Consider the following 24,597-nt stretch of genomic DNA (forward strand, 5'->3'; position numbering starts at 1 on the left):
TTCACGTCCGTAGGAGTGACGTAAAGTCGCACATAATGACAAATGCGCGCCATTTTTTTGCGCCAAGAACGAATAAACGGTAGTTGAGATTTTATTCGAATTCGAATTCCATTAAATTTCAACTGTTGGAAACAATAATTATTTAAACTGTTGGAAATTGAAATAATTATTGTTTCCAACAGTTGAAATTTAATGGAATTCGAATTCGAATAAAATCTCAACTAAAAAAAAAAACGTCGCGTTTTAAAATTATGACGTCATCAGCGTATTTCGGAACGTTAATTTTTCAACTTCATATTCGGAATCAGTACGTCCCAGAGCAACTACAGCACACCTTAAATGTTTAAAAAACCTTTGGGTTTTAAATTTATGACGTCATCAGCGTATTTCGTAACGTTAATTTTTCAACTTTGCCGACAATGACTTCCGACTTCCGGGTTCGGAATGATGGACCAATGCCATTTGACAGGGAATAAAAAATAAATGTGACATTCAATTGATGACAATGACTTCCGACTTGACTCCCCCCTCCCCATCCTCTCCTCTCCTCTCCTCTCCTCCCCCTCCCCCTTCTCCCCTCCCCCCTCTTCTCCCCTCCCCTCCTCTTTCTCCCCTCCCCTCCTCTTCTCCCACTCCCCCCCTCTCTCTCCCCTCCCCCCCCTCTCCTCCCCTCCCCTCCCCATCCTCTCCTCCCCGCCCCAATCCTCTCCTCCCCGCCCCCCCCCGTTCCCCTCCCCTTCCCCCTCCCCTCCCTTCCCCCCGCCCGGCAATGCCGGGTACTTCCCATGGCCAGCTGTACGTGGGCTGCTCGAGGGTTGGAAAACCAAGCAATCTTTATGTCTTGGCACCAAGTAAGAAAACCAGAAATGTTGTATACCAAGAGTTTTGAGAAATTGACAATTGACAAAACGTCATGTAGGAAATGTACTGTGATATTGCTCTAAAATATACATGTTCTTTTCATCATATATTTGTCTTATTCTTATTCAACCCGGGCACCTCAGCTAGTATATATATACACGTGTTATATTGCAAACTGACAGCACATCGTTATGTTCCCTCATTCTCAGCAGGTTCTTAACAGAGTATATGGTCTGTGTGGGAAAAAACTATATGGTGCTGCATTTGACTTTACCATAAGAAAAAAATTCCCTCCATTATGTATTATCTTAAGAACTCTCAAATACAATATTATGTTCTGCTTTTCCACACCACATGTGAATTTCTCTTATTTATATTTTCAAGCATTTTCACTTTCATCTGCATCAAGCACTGCAATGAAACGCCGACATTTTCCCATCAGAATCTTCACTGCTTCAGCTACAAGAATGGCTGGGGATAGTGCTCCTGTAGATTCCACCAAAACTGTGGGAAAAGTAAGAATGTGAGTAAAACAGAACAGGAAGAGAGTACGTTTGGGGATCGTTACGAGAATATACATCTGCAGGCATTGAGAAAGACACTTGAAGAAGCCACAAAAATAGTTTTAACGTAATGAGTCAGTACAATCACTCGTTTTAGAAAAAGTTTGGCATACATTATTAAAATGTGAAACATTCGGATCAGCAGGCTGGCCTCAAGGTATGCACAATCACCGCTGAGCTATCCATCCTGGGTTTCAACCTCAACTGGTTTCACTGGAATTCACCTTCAGCTTGCTGCATATCAGTCATGCTTGTAGGTCATCCAGGCATTTAGAGACTAAAGTGAGCACAAGCAGTGTCACCTGGTTTGGTAAGCTCAAAAAATTCCTTTATCAGTCAAAAGTCTTCAACAAGGCTATGTGTAAGAATAGCTCGATCCACCGTATCAAAAGTGGAGAACAATCAACATCAGTAGGAACATTGCCTGTTCAGTATCAAAGGCATAAAGCACGTCATTCTGCAATGAAACTAGGCCTTCTCACTGCAATGTGATATTGCATATGCAGACAGCCAAGGATCAAGGATGTCTTTTTGAAAGAGAAAATGAGATGAGGTAAATTTGAGACAGGCCTATAGTGACTTAATTCTTCCTTGTCCAAAGAAGGCTGCTTCAAAACTGGAGTAATGACAGGGGGATCTCAGAGTTCCAGAGAAAAGTTCAAATAACAAAGACAAATTTACAATTCGTGACGGTATCTATCTATAATTCCAGTAATCTCTGTGTGTATGTGTGTGTGTATGTGTGTATGTGTGTATGTGTGTGTGTCTGTTCTATCTATAATTCCAGTAATCTCTGTGTGTATGTGTGTGTGTGTGTGTATGTGTGTATGTGTGTGTGTCTGTGACCGCTGTTTCTCGACAACCACGGGTCCGATATACTTGAAACTTGCCAGGTCTATTGCTGGGGACCCGAGGATGTGCCTTTTCAAGGTTTCATATTAATCGGAGAAGTAGTTACCGAGCTATGGCGATTTATTTACCAAACTCCGCAAGCCGTTCGCTTTGGACCAAACCATTTCATGTAAATAGAGGGGGGGGATTGTCACCGTACTCGCAAGCCGTTCGCTTTGGCTTTGCGAATGGACCAAACCATTTCATGTAAATAGAGGGGGGGGGGATTGTCACCGTACTCGCAAGCCGTTCGCTTTGGCTTTGCGAATGGACCAAACCATTTCATGTAAATAGAGGGGGGGGGATATAATTTTAGATATATATATAGTACGGGCGTGCCCTAGTATAATATAATATCGTGACGGTATAATAGGAAGCTCAACAGGGAGATGTTTCATAACGAGCCAAGTTGGCGGTGCGTCAGAAACACACATCTTTGAAGGACATTTCCTAATTATTCTCCTCAATTCAACCTCATTTACAGAAACAAAGCAAGTGAAACTAAACCAATTGTGTGAAGAAAAGCTACTATAACAGGAACTTGAACTTGATTGGGTGACTGGAGTACTATCAAAATTTTTACTGATCTTGCATACCTTACGGACAAAGTAATGTGAAAAGTCATTAACTAGTCAGGTGAATCACCATATTCAGGAATAACTTTACTTCAAGTACCGACTAATCCATGTACAGCTTTGTACATGTCTTTGGTATTACAATTAGAGTTTTAAAATAATAATCCTTCTTGGCAGCCGAAACAGTCTCGCAAACATTCCGTTGGGATTCAATTAACTTCCTGCAATCAGCATCCGATTGCATCTTGACATCGTGCTCAGAATATTTTACAATGTCATCATACCAGTTAGGTTTGGGACTTACACAGCGCTTCCTGGTTATCTTTGGCAGACATGAACAAACTGGCCTCCAAAGCCGACCGCAAACTCAGCATTCTCTGCAGAGCCAAGTTTTTCCTTTGTAAAACTCTACTTATGCATGCACAAGGTCTTCATCCGAAATGTCAAGGAATCCTATTCACATTGTGAAATAAAAGGTCCTCTGTGTTATTGGCATCCATAACAGGAAGTTGAGTCTCAGTGTATTCTTCTTGCTCAATGCAAGTTAGGGTGGTCAACCCCTGCCTGTCTTGGTCATATGCATTCTTTCCTCCCAAAGTATAAACTTAACAGTCACCTCCATTCAGGAATCTCCTTGAACAGTCTTGAGTCTGTAGTATCGAGCTTTGCCCTCTAGGATTTAAAATCTGCTGCTCAATCGAATCTAGTGATCTCTCCCATATCGACCTCTAAGCTTTATTAGACCCACTGTGACCATTCTTGCTTTTCATCGACAATTCCACCGATTGTGCTGATAAATACCTTGCACATATACACACATCCCCAGGCCAGTCATTAAGTAACCTTAAAATGGCGATATTAATTCGAGAATGTAATGTATGTAGTTGTAGACGACATATGTTAGTTATATCTATGGGTAAGAGTCATGTTTTGCCTGTTTTAGGTCTGGCAACATCGAGCGGATGACGTCAGTTGAGCAGTTCCAAGATGGCGGCTCCCTCAGAAGCATGCACGAGGGAGGAGCAACGTTCTGTCATCCGTTTCTTGGGAAGTGAGGGTGTGAATCCCAGTGAAATCCATCGCAGAACGAAAATACAATATGGTGACGCATGTTTATCAGTGCAGCAGGTGTACGACTGGGACAGGAAGTTAAAAAGTTGTGTCCAGTGGGGCAGACGCTGCTCGCTCGGGCCGGCCTCACACAGCCGATACCAGAAATGGTTGCAGGAGCTGAGCGCGTGCTAAAGGAAAACGGTCACATAACGCTGGATGAAGTGGTCTCCGTCTTGAACATTAGTCATGGTTCAGCACACCATATTATTCACAACGTGCTGGTGTTCCGCAAAGTGTCTGCAAGGTGGGTGCCAAGACAACTTGCAGCTGAACTTAAAGAACGGTGAGTGGATGCATGTGAAGAACTTCTGTGACGTTACGAAACAGAAGGTGACTCTTTCTTACAGCACGTAGTGACTAGGGATGAAAGCTGGGTCCACTACTTTCAGCCAGAAATGAAGAGGGCAAGCAAAGAGTGGTGCCATTCACCTTCACCGAAGCCCAAAAAATTCCACACACAGCTGACTGCTGGAAAAGTGATGCTGCCGCTCTTCTGGGATAGCTGAGGCCCACTTGGAGAGCATTACATGCCCAGAGGGACCACAGTCACCAGTGCATCACACTACGACCTCATTAAAAATCATCTGAAATCAGCAATCAGATCAAAACGTCGTGGACTACTCACTACCGGTGTTTTGCTGCAGCACGACAATGCGCGGCCCCATACTGCCCGCGCAACAGCTGCAACAATCGAGGACCTGCATTTTGAGTGTCCACATCCACCCGACTCGCCAGATCTCACCCCTTTGGATTACCACATATTTGGCCCCCTTGGTGGAACCACTTTCCGATCCGACGAAGAGGTCCAAGAAGCGGTTGCACGAATGACTACACAAGCAGCCAAAATATATTTTTTCTAGAGGAATCCAGGCCTTAGTAAAGCGCTGGAAAAAATGCATTGAACGCAATGGAGATTATAATGAAAAATAACCGTTGTTACACACATACATGCAATAAACAAGTTGTGAAAAATATTTTACGGTTACTTATTGACTGCCCCCTTGTGTATGTGAATAATAATATTATATATACACATGTACATATATGCATACGAGGTGTGTTCAAAAAGTATCCGACCTTTATTTTTCGTGCGTAAAAAAAAAGAAGCTAGGGAGGCGTTGATTGGTGCATGTATGTAGGCGATCCTAATGCGCACGCGTGAATTTTTTCCCACCTGCAGAAGCTGTCATTCGACGGCAGACTGCCGATGAGTGAGGAAGTGTAATTGAGCGCCGTCGGATTTTCGTTTTTGACAAAATGACGGAAAAACTTGAACAACGCTACTGCATCTAATTTTGCGTAAAGCTTGGCGATTCCCAAGTGGAAACGATCCGCAAGATTCAACACCATTCAATCCATTATGAAGGAGGATTTGGGCTTCAGGAGAATCTCAGCGAAGTTCGTACCAAAGCTGCTAACGATTGAGCAAAAGCAACTCCGTTTGGAGATCGCACAGGACATGCTGGAGACTGTGAACAGCGATCCCAGCTTCCTCAACACAGTGATCACTGGCGATGAGTCCTGGGTTTATGGGTACGACCCAGAAATCAAGTTGCAGTCATCACAATGGAAGCATCCAACATCCCCGAGGCCAAAAAAAGCAAGGCAGGTCCGCAGCAATGTCAAAGTCATGCTGACCGCCTTATTCGACTCCAGAGAAGACATCATGCGGAATGCGACGGACCAGCTGCGCACCATCCCAAAAGAGGCGTTCCAGCGCTGCTTCCGACAGTGGCAGAACCGTTGGGAGAAGTGTGTGGCAGCCCAAGGGGACTACTTTGAACGAGATTATTATAAAAAATTTTTTATCTGGGTACGAGTATTTTTTATGAACAAAGGTCGGATACTTTTTGAACACACCTCGTATATACATATATACACATTGTCGTGCGACTCCGGTTAACACCAGAAGGTCGCGGATGGACCGAAACGGATTTAATGGAGGCGATAACCAAACACGGATTTGGCTACATGTCGCGCGGGAGGAAGGAGGAAAATGGAAGCTGCGCAAGCGCTCAACTGCGGACACTCCGATCCTGTAGAGGCAATTAACTCAAGCGGGCACAGGTGTAACAGGGAATATAAAATAATACAAGGGTTTATTGAAACGAACCGCAGGGACAGGAAAACGCGATATTAACTAATAAGAAGCCTAAATTGGGACGTCCCCACACGACAGATATCAGAAACGAGACACAGGCATATTAATTGAAAGAAAAGAACACGTTGTGTAAAATGTAATGGGGATTGGCCTTATCTGTCCCTCGTCTTGTCTTGGTATCGTCCACCACGCGGCTCCAAGCTCCGCTCGTGCTCGCGCGCCACCAGGCCCTGCTCCAAATTCCAAAGCACCCACGAGGTCCCACAGCAGGAAAAGCACCGTGCGTCCAACGCAGGCTAGCGGCTCCAAGCGAGGTCGATCTTCACACACGATTGGCCTGCCACATCCCAGTCAGCTCTCCCGAAGCAAACATGCAAGAAGCAAGCGAACTCCACTCGGGCTATGACAACTCAACTCGGGCTGCGCAAGACGAAGCGCCAGATGTTAAAAAAAGGCTAGCTGCGCAAACAAGAGCACGAACCGCAAGAGATGCAAGAGCCGCAAGAGACCCGTGCTGCATAGGACGAAGAAGAGCCAGAGAGAACAAGATCGCAAGAGAGAAAATGGCGTTCGGCGCTCCCTTAAATAACCTTTTCGGTGATGTCAGCCTTGGCGCACTACCAACCAGCGACTTCCACTGAACCTTCCAGCTCCGCCCCTCTCGCACTCGTTGGCTGGAGGTTCGCGCCCAGCGCGCCGACCAATCACAGGACCGTAGCGTGGCGATAGCTCGTAGCATGTAGCGTGGTGATAGCACGTAGCGTGTAGCGTGGTGATAGCGCATGGCACTCGATGTGGTTAGGCCTGTCGAGGTGTAATTGGCGGCGGCCATCATCGGCGGTGCCCCGGCCTGGTTTCTTTGCCTGTTCCTTCCAAAGTCATGTCAGGGAAGGGAATCATTTAATGTTGCACGAAGGAGATCCTAACTAAGTATTTTCAGGTGTGCATTGCCATACGGGACAAAGGTTTGACTACCAGGTGTGGACACATAGGGGCGTTATTCTTTAATCCCTAACTCTTTATCACACGAACATCCTGGTATGTCCACAGGTATACATCTTAACCGAAAAATCGCCTAAACACACAGAACTGATTACAAGGTCCTTACCTTGACAGATGAATACCTACCGACACATCTATCTGGGTCTACATATTGCTACCCCACTGACATTATATATATGCACACAAATATATATCTCCATTCCGAAAAATCTTCTGGAAACTGTCGGCCTTCAAATCATTTTATGGTGCATTGGCCATTCTCTAGTATCCATCCGTTCTCTGAATGGCAGTTTTGCTAAGTACCGTAGTTCATACAACTTCGTCTTATAATCTGGAGTCAATTGATATATGAATGAATAAAGGACAGAAAAATGGGAAAAATTAGTCAATTCGACTTGTACTCCACATCGACTTGTAAGCAAAAAAAAGCTCCACATTTCTGTTCTTTTCTCCCACAAGAAAATGTAATTGCCAAAATTTCAAATTGCCTGCAATCCCAAAATAATTTGATGTGCTTCATGCCCCGATATTATGGCATACATGTGCAAATATGAAATAGATGCATGCAATGATTTTCGAGTAAAGGCTCTGGACAGACTAGACAGACTGATGGCACCCAAAATACAAGTCCAACTGAGCTTCAGCTGGGCTGAAGCTCAGTTGGACTGAAAAAAGAAGAAAGAAAAAGAAAGAAAGGACCTTGCAGGTGGGTAGGTGAATGTACACCAAGTTGTACTTACAAATGAAGTGGTCTCTCACACGAGTTAACTTCACAAGGTTCTTCAGTTCCTGTCACGAGACACAGATGATGAGACCACTATGAAATGTAAAAAGTTATTAGAAGACAAATACATCATTTATGTTTAAATAAAATGTTTTATTTTATTTTATGGACTCTATGAGAACCGTGCATCACATACGCAAGAAAATGCTCTCAAGTTTGGTAGAATCTGAAAAGGTCATTTGCATTTCCATCACACCACTGATAACTACTCCAACTCAAACCCACGACTGTATTTGCAGTGTATTAAAGATGCACGTTTAAAACGTCCCTCAGCCCCACCGTGGGCATCCGGCTGAAAAATATGCTTACCTTGTTCACAAACTAGAATGTGCAATCTCTCTCTCAAATCTCTCAATCAAATCACGTCTCAATCTCTCAAAACAAGAATGTGCAAACAAACAATCCATCCACATGACTCTCTACTTACACTCTTACACACTGACACTCTCTCCAGCCTGGTGATGCCTGGTGTTGGCTTAGCGGTGAGGGCGCAGGCTTGGGATCCTAGGATCCCGAGTTAGAATCCCGGTCGATCGCTGAACGCCAGGGGGGTTGACTCAGCCTGTCATCCTTCCGAGGTCAGCAAATTGAATACCAGCTTGCTGGGATGAATGATCCTGGTGTGTACCCTGATTTAGAATAGGTACACCATATCCCTGCGCATCGTAAGAGGCGACTAAGGGATGGCATCAGGAAGGACATCCGGCCATAAAAACATTGCCTCAAACAGGGAACCATGATTGTCATGGGGCCCGCAAGGCGAACCCCTGCTCTGACGGGGAAAAATGGCCTCAAAACGACCATTCATTCATTCACTCTCTCCCCCCAGATCCCCCATCCCACACTCACCGACATTATGAAAGCAATTTTTACTCCTTATCCTTATCCTCATCCTCAATCACGTACAACAACAAAACAACAACAACAGGCATTTTGAGGCCATTTTCCCTGCAAGAGTGGGGGTTAGCCTTGCGGTCCCCATGACAATCTCCTCCATTTTGCCCTATTTTCTGCATCTCCCCTTGTTAACCCCCTTGCCCGCATTTCTTCTTCGACCAAACTCACTCACATACAAAGCAAAGCTTTTTCACATACAAAGCTTTTTCATGGTTACTCCCTCCTCCGGTATGATAGACCTGAGCCTCGTCCTGGTGGTGGGGTAGCTATCTTTATCAAAAACTCTCTTCCTCATTCTCCTTGCACTGCACTCTCTCCACCCCACCCCCAGGAGTACCTCTGGCTACAGCTTCCTCTCCGCTCCCACCTTTTGTTCATATGTGTTCTGTACCGTCCTCCAAACAGTGATGACTCCATTTACATTTCGCTGTCGGACAACATGAACCAACTTCTATAAACTCATCCAAACTCTCTCTTCCTCATATGTGGCGACTTCAACTGTCATCATGCCAGCTGGCTGGGTGTGGGTTCATCTCTCACCACCCATGGCACCTCAGCAAAGGACTTCTGCGACTCATTGGGACTGACACAATCTGTCAATTTCCCGACCTGGATCTCAGTCAATGGAGTATCTTCTCTTCTGGACTTGGTTATGACTCACTTCCCGCAAATGTCTGCTGCTCTTATTCTGCTCCAGTCGGTTCTTCTGATAATTTCCTTGATAAAGTGGGCATCTCTCTGGCCATTCTCAGAGAGCCTCCTCAGCGCCGACAAGTCTGGCATTTCACTCAGGCCGACTGGCACGGGCTGCAAGCAGCCATCAATCACCCGGACTGGTCTCCCATCTCTCCTGCCTCTGACATCAATTCTTCGTGGGAAATCTTCCAAAGTAAACTGCTCTCTCTCATGCACAGATTTATCCCATCTCGTCTTCAGTTGTCTTACCCTTCCTCCCATCCATGGTACACTGAATCTTGTGGTGAGGCTGTTGCCCTGAAACAACTTGCCTTTGCCTCTTGGAAGGCAAATCCAACTGAAGGCAATCTCATTTCCTTTCACAAAGCCCGAAACAAGTGTGTGTCTACCCTCAGGAGTGCCAGGAAGCACTATCTCTCCACACTCAAGATTGAACTCTCAAACCTCTCTCCTTCCTCCAAATCCTGGTGGCGTCTGGTCAAATCCGTTTCTGGTGTTTGTCCCCCCTCCATCGCTTCCCTTACCTCAAATGGCTACACAGTTGACACCGCACGTGACAAAGCCGAATGCCTCAACTCTGTGTTTGCCTCAAAATCTTGTGTCCCAAACCCATCTCTCTCTGTTCCCACCTTACCCAGTCGAACCCAACTGCTCCTGGACTCTGTGTCCTTCTCTGCTGACAAGTGCAGAAGTTTTAGTCAAACCTCGACTCTGATTCTGCAGCTGGACCAGACGGCATCAGCCCACGGGTCCTAAAATCCTGCTCTGCCGCTCTATCTCACCCTCTCTCTGTTCTTCTCACCCTCTCTTTTGCTCAAGGTCATCTGCCAGCATCTTCAAAATCAGCAAACATTACCGCTGTACACAAAAAGGTGCAAAAACAGATCCTTGCAACTACAGACCAATCAGCCTGCTTCCAATTATCAGCAAAGTCATGGAATCCATCATTGCTTTGGATATAAAATCCTACCTCTTCTCCAATGGCTTCATCTCTGATCATCAATTTGGATTCAGACCAGGTCATTCTACTCTGGACAAGTTGCTTCTGCTGTCTCAACAATGGATGGAGGTCCTCAATGCCAAACAGGAAATCAGAGCTGTCTCACTTGGCATATCACGTGCCTTCGATATGGTCTGGCACCCAGCTCTGCTCACCAAACTCTCCTCCTATGGTATCCATGGAAGTCTCCACTCATGGCTTGCGGACTTCCTCTCTGGTCGTCGGCAACATGTGGCCCTGAATGGATTTCTCTCATCTCCCCTTCCTGTTCTGGCTGGAGTTCCCAAAGGTAGTGTTCTGGGCCATGTGCTATTTCAGGTCTTCATCAATGATCTCTCTGACTTTCTGGAAAATCCTCTCTATCTCTTTGCTGATGACTCCACTATCTGCCGCTCCATTCCTCATCCCTCAGATCGGCAGTCTGCAGCCTCCTCACTCTCTGCAGACCTGGACAAAATCACAGACTGGTCAAACAAGTGGAATATGTATTTCAATCCTGACAAATCTCACACTCTTACAATGTCTCTCCGAAAGGACCGACTGGAAAACCCTCCCATCAACTTTCTCAACAATCCTCTCCAAGAAGTTCTGTCGCTCAAGCTTTTGGGTCTCACTATCTGCCATGATCTTTCTTGGGAAAACCACATTTCCAAGCTGGCCTCCAAAGCCAGTCGCCGACTGGGCATCCTCCGTCGTGCGAAGTCCTTCCTTGGCACACCTGAGCTCCTCACCACAGACGAGGCTTTCATCCGCAGCTCAATGGAATACTGTTCCCCCCTCTGGGCTGGTGCTCCTGCCTCACACCTAGCTCGGCTTCACGCTGTTGAAACCAAAGCTTTCAGAATCATTGGAATCTCCTGCGATGAAGTTAACTCCGTGGGCCTTTCACTCACTCACCGCAGGCAGGTTTGGTGGTCTTTCTGTCTTCTACAGACTCCTCTCCAGCCTTGCCCCCCAGCTCTCTCCGTGCTCTGTCCCCCCCCAATATTCCTTCAGGTCGCACAAGATCTGCCTGCAACCCTCTTATGGTTAAACTGCCAAAATCTAAGCTCTCTGCTCACCTTCACTCTTTCATTCCCCTTTTCTCCCACCTCTGGAACAAACTCCCCCACTCCCTTCAATCCCACTCCTCCCTCCAGGTCTTTAAAACAGCTGTTCACCAGCATCTCTTATCTTCCCCCATCCAAAACCTTGATCTTTTCTACCCCTGCTAATTCACCCCAGGCACACTTTTTTTTTTTTTTTTAATTCCAACTTCTTTCCTGGAAGTCCTTGCAGTGTTCATGTTTTATACCCCTCCCAACTCCCCCCAAGCCCTCCCCCTCCCACATTTCTCCCGATGTCCCTACTCTCAAATGTTGTGTTTGTGTCCTTCCCCCCTCTCCCCATCTTGTCTACCGCTCCCCTTGTTTTTTGTGTTTTATGTGTCGGTTTCACTTTTTGTGTGATTAATGTTAGCTCTTTCACGAGCCTCGATCTTGTATCCAAAAAAAAAGAAAGAAAAGCAAAAAAAAAAGCTGTGAAATCAAAAGTTAAATATAGATAAGCTATGAGGGGTGAAGAACTCTTGCATGCTCGTGGCATGACGGACGGCATTATGGAAGGGGAATGCCAAGGGATTGGAAGACTTTTATCATAGAAATATGCAATCTCAAATAGTGAGATTGAATCAAGAAATAGGAAAAGATAAACGTAAGTGTAACTTCATTCTGCACATTATATACAATTTAAACGTCTGACATTAAACTAATACGGTATTAGGCCGAGAAAAATATATTTCCGGGTTCTGGTCAGCGCGCGCATCGATCTTGACCCTGCGCGTCAACAAAAATTTTTTCCAATTTGGTATCGACGTTCGCGCACGGTTCTCACCTACAAAACTGCGTTTATTTTGTCCAAATCCAACCAGCCGTTCCAAAGATATGAGTAGTTTTGTGTGCCGTGACGTCATGAATCCAATGGGGAAGTTGCATGTGACGACATCGTCTTAGTCACGTGACTGCTTTGGTGGCAAAACATTGTTTCTGCCACCATACGTAATGGCGGCAATTTGAAACTCGTCTCATATAAATTGCCCCCCACACAATGGTAAAGAGTTGTTGTGCTGTCGGATGTCGGATGGGTTGTGCTGTCGGATATTCCTTATGAAATCGGGCTTGTCATTCTACCGTTTTCCGGACGACACAACGCTAAAACGGATTCATGGCTGCCTTGACTGCAGCTCTCAGGTGAGAATATGGCTCATGTGGTTGTTACCTTTGCTCACGAAGCGAAAAGCAGGATTAGGCATTTGGTTACGTACATGTGGAGTGCGTATGGCGTACGTGTGGTGTACTTGTGGAGTGTGTGTGTGGCGTACTAGTGTGGCGTACTAGTGGAGCGTACGTGTGGCGTACTTGTGGAGTGTGTGGCATACTTGTGGAGTGTGTGGCGTACTTGTGGAGTGTGTGGCGTACTTGTGGAGTGTGTGGCGTACTTGTGGAGTGTGTGGCGTACTTGTGGAGTGTGTGGCGTACTTGTGGAGTGTGTGGCGTACTTGTGGAGTGTGTGGCGTACTTGTGGAGTGTGTGGCGTACTTGTGGAGTGTGTGGCGTACTTGTGGAGTGTGTGGCGTACTTGTGGAGTGTGTGGCGTACTTGTGGAGTGTGTGGCGTACTTGTGGAGTGTGTGGCGTACTTGTGGAGTGTGTGGCGTACTTGTGGAGTGTGTGGCGTACTTGTGGAGTGTGTGGCGTACTTGTGGAGTGTGTGGCGTACTTGTGGAGTGTGTGGCGTACTTGTGGAGTGTGTGGCGTACTTGTGGAGTGTGTGGCGTACTTGTGGAGTGTGTGGCATACTTGTGGAGTGTATGGCGTACTTGTGGAGTGTGTGGCGTACTTGTGGAGTGTGTGGCGTACTTGTGGAGTGTGTGGCGTACTTGTGGAGTGTGTGGCGTACTTGTGGAGTGTGTGTGGACTGTGGAGTGTGTGTGGACTGTGGAGTGTGTGTGGACTGTGGAGTGTGTGTGGCGTACTTGTGGGTCTACACGGGTCCACAGGCAGATGACAGCCTCAGTTTCTCGCAATATCGCGAAAACGCCTCAACGGGCAAGCTACGGGCGTAAACTGACAGGTCCGTCTGATCAAACGACAGCTTTCCCGCCATGTTTATGCCATCCAAAATGGCGGCCGGAACCGGTTGCCATGGACGACGCTCACGCGATGCAAGGCCTCTATTGGCTGGATATTGTCATTTATTGAAACGAAGATGTTCTTTGTCGGGTTCGTGTGAAGCAACCAGAAGGCCTAGAGAGCTGCGGGTGGTCTCGTTAGTTAGGCCTGGATCCTATCTCGTTTGCCATGAAGTTGTAAGTGTATGTGATAATCTGGTGGACTGGGAGAAGAGATCGTGGGAGACCATCGGCCTGTTAGACCACTTGCGCATGCGCAGTGTTGACGCGATCGACGCATTGGAATGTTTAACGGTACGGTGAGGCGATCTCGAGATCGAAATGGCAGTCTATCATATGCTTGAAGAACTTAATGATTTTCAGAATAAATACATTTTAGAATAACTTAAGCTTGTATTCATTATTTACAAAAAAAAGACCTACAAGTCCCATTGGCTGTCTTTAATTTGTCTCTGGATGGCGCTACAGCAAATGAGGAGGACCGCAAGGCATGAGGACACAAAAAAATCTCTATATGTGCAATCCATGCTTTAAAAAAAAAAAAAACGAAAAAAAAAAACCGCATCGCCACATCAATTTTGGAACTTTGGTCTGACCAGAGACCAGCAATATATTTTTTTGGCCTAACCATTGTTTCGATAAATCAGATCGATCAAGCCAAATCGACACCTAGGATAACCTAAATAAGTTTTAACTTTAGAAAATCCTCTTAACTGGTCAAAATGGCTTCAATTATTTTGGCAATAAATAAAAATGCATCACTAATTACGACATTTCTTATGTTAGAATGCTTTGAAACAACACCGAGACATGAAACACTAATTATTTTTGAGGTCAAAAGGATGCTCTACTGAGTGCCATTCTACTTTGTTCTGTTTTGCCAAGTGTCGCTCTATGAGTGATTTTTCATTCTGTCTGGTTGTCTGACTGTCAATCACCTACAGGTCACACTTTTAAACCGATATTCATGAAACTTCACAAAATGGTAGAGTTATAAGGAAGAAGCCTATTGTTTTTGAGGTCAAAGGGCATCTTGGTCATATTTCTAATATTGTCATTTTTCATCACATTAACTTGAAAATTAAACAGCAATGCATCAACGAATTGAGAAACCAACTATTTTAAGGTCAAAAGTCAACTCAAGGTCACACTTCTAATATCCATTTTCATCTGAATGCTGATATTCATTTTGGGACAAGCTGTCGACAGCATGGACCAAAACCCTGACGAGAAAGAGCACCCAAAACCATCCTTGGTCTATTTTCACAAATCATTAGCAACATCACCACTGCATCGGCCAGTCAGTAACTTAAGCCTTAGACCTTGGCTGGGCTACTGATTGACGTAAGCTACGATACAACAACAACAACAACATGCATTTTAAGGCCATTTTCCCTGCTAGAGCGGGGGTTAGCCTTGCGGTCCCCATGACAATCTTCTCCATTTTGCCCTATTTTCTGCATCTCTCCTTGTTAACCCCCTTGCCCGCATTTCTTCTTCCACCATCTTTAGCCAAGTCTTTCTCGGTCTTCCCCGTCCTCTACTTCCTTCTACATCAATTTCCATCACTCTTCTCAACCAGTCACTTTCATCCTTCCTCAACACATGACCAAACCATCTCAGCCTGTTCCTCTTCACAGCATCAATCACAGGCAATATTACCATCATCTTTCGCAATTCATCATTTGTCTTCCTCTCTCTCAACGATACTCCGCACATCCATCGAACCATTCGCATTTCCACCCTTTCCAGCCTTCGTTGCTGCTCTACGTTCATTACCCATGTCTCGCTCCCATAAATCATAACACTTCTCACACATGCAGCATACACCTTTCCCTTCAGCTTCAGCGACACTCTCCTCCTCATCAGCACGCCACTCAGTTCCCGAAACTTCTTCCATGCACATCTCACTCGAGCAACCGTTGCCGAGTCTGATCCACCTTCTCCATTCAGCATGTCTCCGAGGTAGCAAAATGTTTTCACACCTTCCAGCTTCACGCCGTCTCCAAGATCCAACTCAACATTTCCTCCATCTGCAGCTCCCTCTGTGCACACCTTACATTTGAATGTAGCTGCCACACTGGTAAATGACCCTCTCAGACCACTACATTTTTGATGAACCCACTCAGCGCACATTGTACATTGAATGGAGTTCACTCCGACACCCTTCCTGCACACAGCACACGGCCACTTCCCAGTTCTTTCCACCTCACCACATGCTTTACCACTTGCCATCACCTTCGTCTTTCCGATATTCACCTTCAGACCTTTTGTCTCCATACATTCCTTCCACTTGTTCATCTTTTCCTTCAGTCCATCCATACTTTCCGCAATCAACACCAGATCATCTGCATACAACAACTCCCACGGTAAACCCTCCTTTACGTTCTGAGCCAGCACCTCCATCACAGCTACAAATAGTAGTGGACTTAGTACCGACCCCTGATGCACTCCCACCTTCACCTCAAACTCACCACTGTTCCCGTCCTTCGTCCTTACAGCTGTGCGCGCTCTTTTGTACATTGCCATCACTACTCTGATCAACCATTCCTCCACTCCTAACTTCCTCAATGCCCATGTCAATACTTTGCGTGGAACCCTATGTAAGCTACGATAGGCAAACAAAAAAAATCATACCAACATCTGAAAGGTATATACACTTGCCTCCGAGCTGTCTAGCCCGGCTATAAACTGTCATCCTACTGTTTCATAGGCAGAGTGATTCATCAATGTTTGTGCAGTCCCTCGGATGGACGTTAAATGTGCGTCTCGTCTGCCGTCATTCGTTGGTGGATGTTAAAGATCCCACGGTGTCCTTCGCAAAGGGTAAACGAGCTATCGCCGGCAGCCTGAACAAATTCCAAATTCATGCACCCTCGGTCAAGCATCCTGCATCAGAGTGGTGACCCATCCTGGATTGTAACCTAGAGCTAAGGAAACGGCCTCAGCAGATTTAAACAATAATTATGGCAATGTTTCCTACAATAATAATAAAATTTTAAAAAACATTCACTTGCTAAACAGTCTACATCATATTACTGAACACATTTAAGCATTTCTGCAATGGTGAGAATATATTACCAATTAAATATGCACAGACTTGAAGTTGTGTGCGCCGCCCAATGGATGAACATCACGCGCTGCGTGTGTGCCCCCCACGAATGGATATCAATAATGTCAACAAGGCTTTAGAATCCAGTGCCACATCACCATCGTTCAGAGGTAGTTTTCAATTATATCCATCTTAAGATGACCGATACATGAAAAGATGCCACAAGGGGTTCACCGACTCACCTCATGCCGGAAAACCTCTCTGCTGCAGTTGTCCATCCTGGCGTTAACCACTTGGGCCACCTTTTTTCCTACACCAAGGAAGACGGAGTTGAGAATGCATCGGGAATTCAAAGTGGTATTGCTCATTGTGCATTTTGATTCCAATAAAATTAGCATTGCAGTTCTGGTGGCACTGTTACCCAAAGCAAAAAAAAAATTAAAAAGGTGAAAGAACCAAAACCAACTAGAACGCCACTTTTCAATGTCGCGAGCGATATGCCTCCGCCAACATTATTACATCATTATTCATTATACATACTTGTGGCCAGGTTTGATTTAAATCCCTCAAGCTGTTCTCAAGTTATCACATTTTTTACCTGACATGACCTCTAACCTTGGACACCGATATTTAACCAGTTAAATCTTTGCATCATAATATCTACGTATACCAACTTTTGTCAAAATGCCAACACTGGTTCAGGAATTATCGTAGTGAGAATTTTTACCGAACAGGACCTCTGACCTCTTGACCCCATAATCTAATTGGTTCATCTTTGCGTTATTATACATACCTTAACAAGTTTGACTGAGAACCCTTCAGCCGTTCTTAAGTTATCACGGTAACGAAAACCGATCACGAATGGACGGAAACAGATGGACGGACGGACAACCCAAAATCATAATGCCTCCTGTGACCTCCTCAGCAGAGGCATAAAAACCATCGCACATGAGAAATTTTCCACCCCTCCATGCGGTTCTCCACCTTTCAGCCTCAGCACAAATTATCCACGAAAGCATTTCAATGCTGGCAAAACTTCAGTGGATTTATCAACAAAGAAAAATAATAATCCACAATAATAATACCCCCCCCCCCCCCCAACCCTGGTGTTGGGCTAGCGGCCAGGGTGCCGGCTTAGGATCCTAGGATCCTGGGTTCGAATCCCGGTCGATCGCTGAATTAACGCCAGGGGGGTTGACTCAGCCTGTCATCCTTCCGAGGTCGGCTAATTGAGGACCAGTTCACTGGTAATTCCCTGTTTGTCGTTAAAGGCGGCAAAAAGGGTTGGCGTCAGGAAGGGCATCCGGCCGTAAAACATTGCTTCAAAAAGGGGACCGAAAAACAACAACAACCATGGTTCCCGAAAAAGGCCAACCCCCGCTTGCGGGGAAAAATGGCCTCTAAAGGTGGTTATTTTAATAATACCAAGGAATCCCTACTAACACGTGTCCTTTTGATGATCCACTTTGTCTTAGAGTTTGTGAAAATAATGGCAACATGCAACTGGTTAATGGGTAGGTTTGACGTCACATCCTTCAATGCCCGACGATTTAGCTGTCAGTCATTAAAAATAGGCTTGGTATTTCAAACAATAAAAGCGGGAAGTTCAACGAGCTAGTTTTTGGAATGGGTGTAGGGTAGGCTCTTGCATTTACGATAGTTAACCTGGTGATGTGGGAACTGGAAGAAAGGACAACAATTCCATCTACAGATTTGGTTATGGTACACGGATGATATATTTACAGTTGTACACAGAATATTACCTCACACTAAATTTACAATTATACGGTATGAAACTGCCATTTTTTAACATCATACTGAAGTGCGGTGCTACGCGCACAACTTGTTTGCCAAAAAAGGTAAGCCACAACGCGTAGGAGCCTCCTCGCCACGAAACAATCGATGGAGATAAAGTGCTCAAATCTCACATAATCTTTAAGCTTAAGTGTGCAGTTGCGAAAATCATTGTATTCCGGACCTCGCCTTTGTATTCCAGTGCAAATGCTTTTTACCAAGAGACCAAACGTAGGCAGGAATTGCTGATCAATAACTGCTGTGAGCACTCTCTTCCAACTTTAGACAGCCACTTACGGTCGGAAAAACAGATGGGAACATCACAAGGCTCAGGTATATCGCCTTCCAAGGTTTCTTTAAACTGAGATTTTGCACAATGCCAGTACGCTTTGCATTCCATCCAAACTCCGTGATTGAACAGTGACGGGTGACAGACCTGGAGACATATAGTGTGCAAAGTTGCAATGACAAAGGCAAGCTCTACATAGGAAGAACAGGCAAAAGGCTGTGCATGAAGATCTCAAGGGGGATGAGCGGCTTTGGGTTTGGTCATCAAGGACAGTCGAAGCAAGAAAGATTTCATGCAGAGCACGATACTTGTAAAATCCACCCAACCTCCCCTCCCCTCCCCCCCCTCAAAAAAAAAATCTGCCATGGTTACATCAAATTGTCCATTTCATCAAGATTAAAATTGACCATTTTAATCAAAGATGAGGTCAATCGTGTTAAAATTTCATTTTGGAAATTTCATTTTGGAAGGGGAGGAGGGGGAGGGGAGGAGGGGGGAGGGGAGGGGGAGGGGGGAGGGGGGAGGGGGGAGGGGAGGGGGAAGGGGAGGGGAGGGGGGAAGGGGAGGGGGGAGGGGAGGAGGGGGAGGGGGGAGGGGAGAGGAGGAGGGGCACCTTGGAAGAAGACCGGCAGGAAGCCAGATCGGGGCACCGCGTTCCTTGTTCTCAGGTTTCGTATTAAACGTGTTTATTTTTGTACATTTTTCCCGGATTCCCGTTTTGGGTTAATTCCCCTGCAGGATCGGAGCTGCCGTCGGTTCACTATAGGTAAGTGCTTGCTGCCTCTTCTCCTTCATTCTTTCTCACGTACTTTTATAGCCGAATCCGTATTTGGTCACCACCTCAGTTAAAGCCGTTCTGGTCATTCGCGGTCCCTGGTGTTAACCTTGATGGATTCGCACGACAATATGCTGGTGGGTGAATGTGGCATTCATCACGTTTCTGAGTTATGTATGTTGCCGATCAGGAAGAAAAAGAAGAAGCCGTACTACCAACTTCGTACCCTTCCGGAATTTTGATTTATTTGTATTCAAATGTCTGGTGATTGTTTTGTATTTATTTATGCGAATGTGTACTTGTATATAACTGTGATTAATTTTAAAAGGCTTCGGCACTATCAAGCAAATTTTTTTATTTTGTTTTGAACTCCAAAAAAGGAACTTTTTTTTGTCAATTTTTTTTTTTGCCTAAAACACTCCCAGGCACTCACTGATGAACCTCTGAACGTTTGATGAAGTTCCGTTCAGCCATCTCTGAATAAAATGCGGACACAAAAACTGGACACACAAACACACACACACACATATATATATATATATATATATATATATATATATATATATATATATATATATATATATATATATATATATATATATATATATATATATATATATAGTTGCGGATATGGGATTTGCATCCATCCATATCCGCTTGTAAATATTCCCCTATTTCCTCAATACTTCCCAACTATCCCCAATCCCTAGTCCCATTTTCTGTAAACAACACTCTGTAGACCCGACCTCCCCCTATTTCCCCCATTAAATGTCGTGCCCAGGTTCACCGCATCTCATGTAAGACAACTATAGGACATCTTGCTAGTTATTCTTAGTCTATGTCAGTTAAGGACTCGTTTCCATTAATTCTGACCCTTCGTTGCACCAGAATGTGATTGTATGGCACCGTTAGGAAGTTTAGGACCTCCCAATACCTCCCCGCAGCTCTTCCTCACAGTACAACAACAACAACAACAACAACAACGAGCGCAGGAAGTGCGCGTCCTCACTCCGGCTTGGTTGGTAGGGGGTGTTGGGAGGGCACCAGGCCTTCCCAACGAGCCGCCATCAAACATGTGCTCGACGGGGTTACCAAATAGGGGCTCCCTGTCAGCTCCTCGTCAAGGGCGGAGCCCGGTAACCCCCGCACCCAATGGAAGCGGCGGACCGGCCCCAGTGGGGCGGAACCAACCAGCCGAGGGCGTGTCACTCCCCGCTGAGCATGCGCAGTGAGAGGGAGGTGACGTCAGATGCGCGCTGAGCTTGAAGCAAGAAAGACGTCCCCTCCGAGCGCTGTGAGGCCTCCCCGCATCTTCTGGACCGTGCTTTATCCTGTCCCCGAGCCAAGGTGCACCTTGTGCTATCGACCTACCTGTCCCTTCCTGCCATCAATCCCTGTGTAAGTCTGCCTTGTTCGGTTTGTCTGTGGTCTGTCTGGGCTAAGATAAGACGGTAATTAAGTGCCCATCTCCTCTGTGTCTTTACCTCACTGCCTTGTAATCTACCCCTTTTCTCCACCACTGTAATTATACCCTCCTCCGGAGGTCTTGAGAACTGTACCCCTTGCGTCGTTTCCTCTTTCCCAGTCGTCGTGTCCTTTCTATCATTGATTTGGCATAGCGCGATTTGGCCAACGTCTGGGTGAATCGGGTGAGTTGGGGAAGAATCGGGGGAACTGTTCGGTCGCGGTAATACCAACCGCTCGGTAAATAACATCTTTAACCGCGTCCGCAAAAATTGGTAGTCAGGAGTTGGGATTCGAACCTGGGACTAAATTTATTTAGCCCAAATTTTGGACACCAATTGTGTTATTACCGTAACAATTGGTGTCTGGGAGTGAGATACGGACCCGAAGCGCGCTTAACGCGCTCAAAATTACAAGTCACCGAAATTTGATTTTGTTTTACAAAAAAAAAAACCGAATTTTGAAAGTCGCGCTATGGGAGATCAAGACGGCTGGGTTCCGGTAGAGGAGAGTGAGGCAGGGTCGATCCAGGACCAAATTGAGGGACATGAGGAGAGCGAAGCAGTGAGGGCGGCAGGTTCGCAAAATGGCGTCCTCGCGCACGAGGTTACGGGCGCGCAAAATGGCGCCTCGCAGATGGCTACGGCGACCGCGCCCGCGACTGTAGCAGCGCCGCTGGTGGATTTGAACCTTTTTTTAATACAAATGAAGGCCCTTATGGCCCAGAATAGCGAACAATTGGAACAAAGAATGGGCAAGCAATTAAGGGAGGACATGGGGGCCAATAGCCAACGGTTAGAACAAAGGATGGGGTCCAATAGCGAGAAATTGAGGGAGGACATGGGGGCCAATAGCCAACGGTTAGAACAAAGGATGGGGTCCAATAGCGAGAAATTGAGGGAGGACATGGGGGCCCAGATCGGAGGGTTAGGGAGTAGAATAGAGGGATTAGGAAACAAATTTGAGGGACTAGACAACAAATTTGAGGGATTAGACAATAGATTAGGGGAAATACAGGAGGGGTTAACGGGGGTAGAAAACAGAATGGCCGCTCAAGAGAATCAAATGGAAGGGATGAAAGAGGGGTTAGAGGGGTTAGAAAACAGTATGGAAGGCAAATTGAGGGACATGAGGGACCAAGCGGAAAGGGAAGTTAAACAAATGGGGCAGCAGATAGAGGAGGTCAGAATGGGGGTAGAAACTAAATTGGACGCTCACAGGGAGGAAATGGAGCAGATGAGGGTGGCATCTGGGCAGGAGATGCAAGTGATGGGAGAGGAGATCAGAAGAGGTGTGAGTGAGGAGGTCGGGGGAGTGCGCGAGGAGGTGAGGCACTGTGAGGAGCGCATGGAGAAGGAGGTGAGAAAGGGGACTGTAAAATTGCAAGGTGGTATAGAGGAGTTGACGCTGGGAGTAGAACAGCTGACGGTGGGACAAAAGGAGTTGGGGGACCAGGTAAAGAAGAACACAGCGGTAATAGAGGGTTTAAAATCGACACAGAAGGAGATGAAAAAGGACGTAGGGGTAATTTAAAAAGAGTGTCAGACGGTACATGAGGACCTGACGAGGAAAATGAACAAGGTGGTAGAGGTGATGGAGGTTAAAGAGCGGGAGGTGCGGGAGCACATAGAAAAAAATAAGGTGGAGTTAGAGGAAGAACTTAAGGGGGCGCACGAGGAGATGAAGGAGGTGAAGCAGAAATTAGAAGAAGTGGAAGAAGGGGTGAGCGAAATTAAGAAGCGACGGAGAGAGGATAAGAAAGAGATAAAAGAGGAAGTAAAAGAATTGGTCCAAAGTCTGTGTTCGGATCGTGATGATGTGCTCATTAACCGGATGAGGGATTCGCAGGTGATGGAGGAGAAGCGAGAAGAGAAAGAGGACCCGGTGTAAGTGGTGACCAATATGGTCGTGCGTATGATGCGCCAGGTGATTTAATAAGCTTGGGGGTCGAGATGGACCCGGATGTTCGTGAGAGGCCAAGAGTGAGGTGTATGGCTGGTCCGGAGTGTATGGAACGAGGGTGCGAGCGAGAGGGTCCGGTGATGGGAGAGGTGCGAGGTGTGAGTGAGCAAGGTTGTGGTGGTATGGAATGGGTAGCGGATTGCGGAAGCGTGACCCATGCATCGACACCAACAGGGGTAGTTTTTAGAGGGACAGGGGAGGCACGTGAGCCCCTTGGGGGTAATGCACTGTGGGGGCCCGGCCGGTTCGGCCCCGCGCTGACCCCGCAAGGGGCGACGCACGGGGTCCGGCAGGTGGGCAACGACTCACATACGAGGTGGTCCCACAAGGTCCCACTCGCGCCGTATGACGGTGGGTAAGGGTGGCATCCCTGCCACCCTTCCCATGATTGGGGCAAATGCGCTATAGATTATGGGGTGTATGGCAGTGAAAACTAGCCCGGGTGGGTTAGGTTATATTGATAGGGACTAGAGGTGACTATGGGGGACTAGAGGTGACTATGGGTGACCAGATTTAAGTTAGAGACTTGGTACCTGTAGTGGGGACGTAGTAGCTTAGTGTTTGATAATGATGGGGGAGCGCTGAGTGTAAGGGAAGACGGAGGAGCGCGAGTTTAGAAGGGAGTAGACAGAGCAGATGATGCAGTGTGAATGGAAGTGCTGGTGAGCAGCTTCAAATGAGGCATCGGTGAGGCAATGCTCCGAGGTGTGTGTGAGTGTACAAGTGATGAATGAGAGAGCATTGCGGATGAGTGTCATGGTGAGTAGTGAGTGTTGTGGATCAGCACGAATGCGCTTGGGGGAGAGAAGGGTGCAGGCGGCACCAAGTATGAGCACAGGTGTGCAGGTACAGGTGTGTGGAATATATGGAGCGGAGAATGAGTGGTGTGGAGAGAGTTGGAGTAAGTGGTACGGAGTGGTGTGCGTGGTGCGAAGGTGTGGATGGGGGAAGAGTGGACCCCCATCACGGATACCCGGGGCGGGTAGTGTAAGTGTTAGGTAGAGGGTATAGGTAAATTGTGGTTGGATATTGGCATCTGTGGTGCGGGTGGAAGAATGATGATTGGATGGGTGCATTAGTGTTGTGGAAATGGCTGGGCGTGTAGCCTGTTAGTGTGTGTAGTTGGTTTGGGCACTCCACCACTGTGAGGATGTCGGCCAGGTGAGGCCGCAGGTGGGCTCTGGGAGCCGGTAGTTGTTGTGGATGGGGCCCGAGGATCCGGAGGACGGACCCGGGTAGCCCAGTGCCAGAGGGCACCGAGTGGGGTGACAGAGCCAGGAGGGGCCTTCCCCAGTTAGTTAGGTTAGGGTGAGGAGCTAGGTAAGCTCGGGTGGCAACTGCAGTGGTGGAGGTGTGCAGGTGGGTAGACCTGCTGGGAGAGCTACACGTCACAGCCCAGAAATTGTGCAAGGGCACCGGGAGATGAATCGGGGGAGTGAGACCCCAAATTGAGAAACACCACAGTTTGGTCAATGGGAATTGGTTTTTAGAACCCATAGTGTAAGTTGACCAATGGATTGGCAGGGAAAGACCCCGGGTAATGTAAAGTTGTTAAAGTCATTTAGGAAATAGTTAGGATTGATGAACCTGTCGCACCATACGCAGCCACT

The 24,597-nt window shown here is 46.6% G+C and overlaps 1 protein-coding gene across 1 annotated transcript in view; it reads right to left on the reverse strand.

Moving 5' to 3' along the window:
- Positions 1 to 911: 911 nt before the first annotated feature.
- The window catches only part of POLR1C (RNA polymerase I and III subunit C), a 54,520-nt gene continuing 30,834 nt past the window's right edge, over positions 912 to 24,597 (reverse strand). The window contains exons 8-10 of the mRNA XM_068132703.2: positions 16,946 to 17,013; positions 7,847 to 7,895; positions 912 to 1,365 (exon numbers count right to left, since the gene is read on the reverse strand). Of these exons, the coding sequence (XP_067988804.1) occupies positions 1,241 to 1,365; positions 7,847 to 7,895; positions 16,946 to 17,013 (242 nt within the window). The 3' untranslated portion in view covers positions 912 to 1,240. The remainder of the gene's footprint in view (positions 1,366 to 7,846; positions 7,896 to 16,945; positions 17,014 to 24,597) is intronic.

Source organism: Myxine glutinosa, chromosome 12 (genome assembly GCF_964187855.1).
Source record: "Myxine glutinosa chromosome 12, kmMyxGlut1.1, whole genome shotgun sequence".
NCBI classification, from domain to species: domain Eukaryota; kingdom Metazoa; phylum Chordata; class Myxini; order Myxiniformes; family Myxinidae; genus Myxine; species Myxine glutinosa.